Genomic DNA, 6,000 nt, shown 5'->3' with positions numbered 1-6,000 from the left:
GCCTCTTTAGAAATATTATAGAAAGTGGTAACTCTTTAAAATATTATACAAACAAATGTACTTAGTTCGAAATAGTAACTATCAAGTTTTAAAACTTCAACAACCTACAGAGAGGAATGTTCTTATATTATTTACAAATTACTCCAAAGTAAAATTATTTGAATTCAACGCTGTTATTAAGCTGAATTTTGTTTGTGATCAAAATCGATGCTTTCGGAGTGAAGTATAATCTGTAGTAGGTATTAAAAAGTCAACTCTTATCCTAATGTGACATCTTTTCTCACAACTTGGTATGCACTGACCTCTGTACACTATACAAAGTAATTGCAAGAGTTTATTATGTAAAAATAGTTTTTATTGACTACAAGAGCATGTTATGTTCACCTGATTATATACACTTCCCAAAGCTCAGTGCACCCAAGGCTACCAATCACAGCAAAATCCGTAACACTGTACAAAATTTACATTATCAACAAAGCAGTCAACTTTTCACATTTTAAAAATACGAAAATATAATTTAATCTATCGATTAATCGGAGATCAAGATTTTACTTACAATAGTCGATATTTCTACATAATTTTATAATATGAACATAATTACATTTTTTTTGTATTTATAATTGTTTTACTAAGTAGCGATTACCCGTTTGCTATATTAATTAAAATATAACAATAAGATTTATTAAATTAATTATTGCACAAAATGGGATGTCAAGATTGCCAGCTCTGAATTTTTTATAGACTACGAAAAAAACTGGGAACTAATGAAAATAACTGGCAACATTGCCTTCCCATGTTGTTTATAGCGCAAAAATATTGAAATTTATGTAACTATAACTTTATTATAGTAACACATTTCAATGCAACTCGAAGTAAGAGCGACGTTCGGCGTTGAACGTTAAAATGACGATCGCATAGACGAAAACTAAGCACGTCTGACCATAGACACTAGTTAGGTAGACGAGACAGTTCTGAGTCTCTCATGACATTTTTTGTAAATGAATTTGGTCGCAAACTTTTTGATAGTTTAAAAAATAGGACCGAGTAATACTCATCTAACAGGCTGATGGAAAATCAATCTATTTATAAAGCAACATTTGTCTATGGTTTTTAGGGACATGTCTAAAAAATGGGTTATTTTATGGGTGATCAGACAGACCAATGAAATTTACGAAAACCGGGCCACTTGTTACGACTTCTCCACTTTATTGCGCTTTCCGGTCCAGCGTGCATTTGCAGTGTGTATTTGCTTGTCAGTGTTGTCAGATAGCCAACTACGCGACGCTCAGGTATTATGTCGTCAGGGATTGGATGACACTGGTGGACGATGCAGCTGGTATTGCTTTTTATTATTATAATTTCAAACTCCTGGTTATCACCAATTATGTTTGACAGATCATATAGCAGATATCAATCATTCGCCAGGTAGTCGCCTCATTTCCTGTACAAACTGCATACCTATTTTCAACCGGCTTTCCCACACGAACCGCCTACGATCCTCGCGTCTAGATAAACCACTGGATTTTCCCACTGGCAACACTGGAATTTTAACTGGCACACTTCACTATTCGAACTTCGAATACGTTCCAAATCCGAAGCACAGATATTCCCGCTTAGGCACACTCCACGGGTACATTCGCACTGGTTTGTTTAGGCTTCCGGCACGCCTTAGCGCGGGCTCAGAGCACGGAGTCGGCAGAGCGAGATAGATGCACCGGGTGGGAGGGAGAGCGCGCTAGGCGCTTGCGGGGCAGCTTCTGGAGGGTAGTCAGTAGCCGCGGGAAATCGGCTCTCTCGCTCGCGCGGTACGCCCAGCATACCATTAGGATGTCCTGCAGATAATGAAATTGAATTAAAATGTCTTTTATTCAGTTGCGACCAAGATTTGGCACATATGAATGTCAAAATAAATACATTTTAAAAAAAACTGAAATCCGACTACGGAAAAATGTATGAAAAATATACAGTATACGTAGCATTCGACTCGTTCGGTCCCAATAAGTGTGCGTTGACCTTAAAATGTTGCCATTTACTCCGGCCACTATAATGAATCGATTGACATCTTAATCAAAATCAGACAAATATTTTAGACGCTACGTAAGAACATACGTAAATAAAAACATACATACATGACTGCTAAAATGATAACCCCTTTGGTTTTGCCGTAGTCGGGTACCAAGTTAGTAAATAAATAAGGTAGTTGATTCTTCACTCCTAATTGACGGAATTTCTCTACTAAAGCTTCAACCACATCAACGCGTGCAAATCGCCATCGCGATCATATGCCAATGAGCGGTCGCGTGGACTATCATGGACTGTGATGGCAGAGGCGGGGCAAGACCTAAATTTGATGTGGGCAAGACAGATTTCGCGAGGCCTTGTTCTGTGGCGACCTGAAGACGGATTTTATGAAATAATAAAAAAAAAGGGTCAAAGGTCTATACATTGTCAGTTTCTGATTTCAGTGATTATTTAAAGAATAATGTCCGTCACTTAAAACCGTGTTGTTGCTTAATTTTGTGTTTGATTATGGCTGAATTTGTTTGGAAAAAAATAAATTTTTATTTTTAACTACATTGTTTAGCTATCAAGAATTTATATTTAATAGTCAATGTTTGCATTTATTGTCGTATTGTGATATAGTCATCTCCACCTTGTATACATTTTTTCAAAATTTTTGATGCGCGAGGCCCCTTGTTCCGCGAGGCCGTAGGCGGTGGCCCACGTCGCCTACGCCTTACGCCGCCTCTGTGTGATGGGATGGCGATTTGCAGGCCTTGGTGTGGTTGAAGTTTAAGTTTATCTGTAACAACATCAACACAAAGTCCACTCACCTTAATATCCCTAGAGGCCTGCATGTTAGCGAGGGACTGCTTGACGCCCTTGCCCACCTGCCAGATGATGGCTTCCGGTGGCTGCCCCTTGAACGGGTACTCGCCGCACAGAAGCTCGTACCATACGGTGCTGTGACGAACAAAATTTTAACATAAAAATATTATAGATCAAGTAACGTACTATGTTGTATGGTCGACATCAAAATTTCAATGTTGAATCAATGTGACAGTGTATTTTTTTTGGATTATCAATGGGGGATTTGTAGAATTTTTCTTCGACAAATCCCCATTCTTTTGTCCCACCAAATTTGACTGCCACCGATGATTTATGTGACGAGTTACGAGTGGCCGCTACCGGTAGCTTGTCGCGGCCACTGAGTCGCGAGTGAAGGTCACTTCCACGTTTCCACGTTTACGGCGATTACATAAAAAACGTGTTAAAAACATGGGATGGAAGGTAGTGAGGACTCAGTGAGGAGAATAAGGTCAGGTTTACACCGAAGCGGAAAGGAAAGATGTGTTTGAATGAAATCAATCAGAGGTTGAATTGTGTAAAGCAATCGTAATTATTTGACAGTTCATAACATCATAACGTACGATTATTCTGCTTCAAACGTACGTTATGAACTGTCAAATGATTACGATTGCTTTACACAATTCCACCTCAGATTTCGGAACCGAAGCTGAGCGGAGAAATGATGCGGAAATCGGATCTAAATGACCTGATGATAACGTACCCGAACGCATAAACGTCAGTGGCTTTAGAGAAGGGCAGGTGGAGCGACGCGTGGGGGCGGAGCGCCCGCACCAGTTCCGGAGCTAAGTAGCACAGCCATCCCGCCGGGATGCCCAGGCTGTCGCCGCGCGCGCTACAGTCAAACAAAACATTTATTTAATGGCGTCAAAATACGGTCTTCAACAAGATAGCAGCACGCCAACGCCACCTAGTGGCACGCAGACGCCATTTAGTGGCACTAGACAGATTTTACGGCACAAAGATCTGCGAGGAGATGCGGACTTGATGCCGATCCGTTAACCTAGAGGTCGTCCTGGAAACTGTCGCGCGTTGCCGTTTTTGTAAAAGCGGATTATAAAAGCAGAGTAAATAGGAACGCACCGAGCGCGGTTTGTATGTGAGCGCGCCAATACGTATGCGGCGCGCACGCACACACTGACTTTATTTAGCGTGGATTAGCGGGGAGCCAGTCGTGGTTGCGCCGAATTTTGTCAGTGTGTGCGTATTGGCGCGCTCACATACAAACCGCGCTCGGTGCGTTTCTATGAAGATAACCTACTCATTTGTATTTACTCTGATAAAAGTTTAATGTGTTCAAAAACTAAAGACACTTATAGAATGGCAGACATATAAATGTCACGTGACCGCTGTAACGTCTATGGTTCGCAATTAAATCAAACACTATGGTAAAAACAAACGACTACTAAAAAGATGAATCAAAACGTGCACTATTGACTTACTTATTCCCGAAGCAAAGTTTGGTGACGCTGAAGAGTCCGAAGTCGGTGATGACCACCTTCCCGTTTTCCAGGAAGATGTTCTTGGTCTTCAGGTCCTTGTGGATGATGCCGCGCGCGTGGAGGTAGCCCATGCCCTGGAATTAAGGAATAAGTACATTAAATTGATTTTCGACCTTACGAAAGGACGATAAGGCGACATAGAATATTATGAAGAAATCGAATTAACAGAAACTTTTACACCGAAACTTGGCAGATCCAAAGAATTACACTGACGAAATATTGCTTGACACCACAGCTTGTTTCATTTGCTGCAATAGGATAATTTTTGTATTGTATAAATATTTTTTTGTTGAAAACCTATCACAACTACTGCTATCGTGCATATTGAGATGCTGTAGTCTGCATCTACTAGGTTCCGGCAGAGTAAATAGAAACATCCTCGCTCTTCCCGTGGACGTCTGAAGATGCAACTAACTTTAAAATTTTTGAGAACACCAAGCTCCTAAACCTATAATTTGATCAACATGAGAAATGTAGTCCAAATCTTTCATTTATCTCTGGTTAATGAGGGCTATCGTTTTTATACTTAACAGTTGGCACCCCTGGCGATTGACAGGACCTTACTCTACAGTGGCGCCATCTTGATGAGTGCAAATGCGATAGTCCTCCTACCACTTTAGCGCTCACAAGTTGGTGCCACTGTCTTCGCTACTAGCAAGTGACAGGACCTTACTCTACAGTGGCGCTAACTGGTGAGCGCTAAAACGATAGCCCTCATTAGAGAGGGTCTTCCTCCTGCAGTGTACACTAAAAGATAATCATGTTGATGATACACACCTGTGATATTTGCTGCGCGACTAGCACACTCTTGTTAGCCGTGAATTTGTCCTTCCTCAGATGGATGTGTGTGTACAACGTCATGCCTTTACACAGTGACGTCACGATGGCCAGCCGCGGCGGCTTCATACACGCGCCCATGAATAGAACCAGATTCTCGTGCCGGGTTTTTCGGAATGTTGCCACCTGGAAAAAAGCAAAATTTAGAGTTTAGAGGCAACTAGAGCTACCATAGTAACTTTGACGACTCCGGACGGGAGTTTCAAGTTTGTGCACTAAGATCATACACAACCAAGATTAAAAAAAAACTGTTTTAAATCTATTTATCTCTGAAAATATGCCAATAAATACTCAACGTAGATTGTGACCTTATAGAAACATTTGAGGGAACAACAACAACAACAACAAATATATGAGAGAACTCGCCTGATATATCAGGCTGATTCCTTTTTTTTACCAACATTTTTTGATACAATTTCCAACAGATCAAATTTTCGGACTTTTTTGCCAAACTGCCAAACATAATACTTTACTTTCCCGGCAAGATGTGGCTCGGAAGGATAAATAAGAATGCTCATTCTTGTCAGCCAGGATGACCCATTCTTCTTACAGTCGCACGTACCTCGTGCTTGAAGGTATCCAGCGGCACGCAGTCCGAGTGAAGCGAGTGCACGTGTAACAGCTTGACGGCGACGGCGCCGTGCCAGCTGCCGCGGTAGACGGTGCCGAAGCGACCGCGCCCGATCACTTCTAAAGCCTGGTCCGTGAGCACGTAGAATCCCGTCCAATGACCCCAAGCTGCCCATCCTTGTCGCTCGCACGTAATTATGTTGCTGTCGCGCTCGCACACTCA

At 41.6% G+C, this 6,000-nt stretch overlaps 1 protein-coding gene across 1 annotated transcript in view; it reads right to left on the bottom strand.

The window, feature by feature from the left end:
• Positions 1-6,000, bottom strand: part of ksr (kinase suppressor of ras) — a 29,399-nt gene continuing 23,399 nt past the window's right edge. The window contains exons 15-20 of the mRNA XM_028320830.1: positions 5,770-5,895; positions 5,148-5,333; positions 4,311-4,444; positions 3,572-3,703; positions 2,835-2,964; positions 1-1,832 (exon numbers count right to left, since the gene is read on the bottom strand). Of these exons, the coding sequence (XP_028176631.1) occupies positions 1,680-1,832; positions 2,835-2,964; positions 3,572-3,703; positions 4,311-4,444; positions 5,148-5,333; positions 5,770-5,895 (861 nt within the window). The 3' untranslated portion in view covers positions 1-1,679. The remainder of the gene's footprint in view (positions 1,833-2,834; positions 2,965-3,571; positions 3,704-4,310; positions 4,445-5,147; positions 5,334-5,769; positions 5,896-6,000) is intronic.

Source organism: Ostrinia furnacalis, unplaced genomic scaffold (genome assembly GCF_004193835.3).
Source record: "Ostrinia furnacalis isolate ACB-3 unplaced genomic scaffold, ASM419383v2 OfSCF7454, whole genome shotgun sequence".
In the NCBI taxonomy this organism is placed as follows: domain Eukaryota; kingdom Metazoa; phylum Arthropoda; class Insecta; order Lepidoptera; family Crambidae; genus Ostrinia; species Ostrinia furnacalis.
The sequence above is the reverse complement of the archived record's forward strand: the minus strand, read 5'-3'. Positions and strand labels throughout refer to the sequence as shown.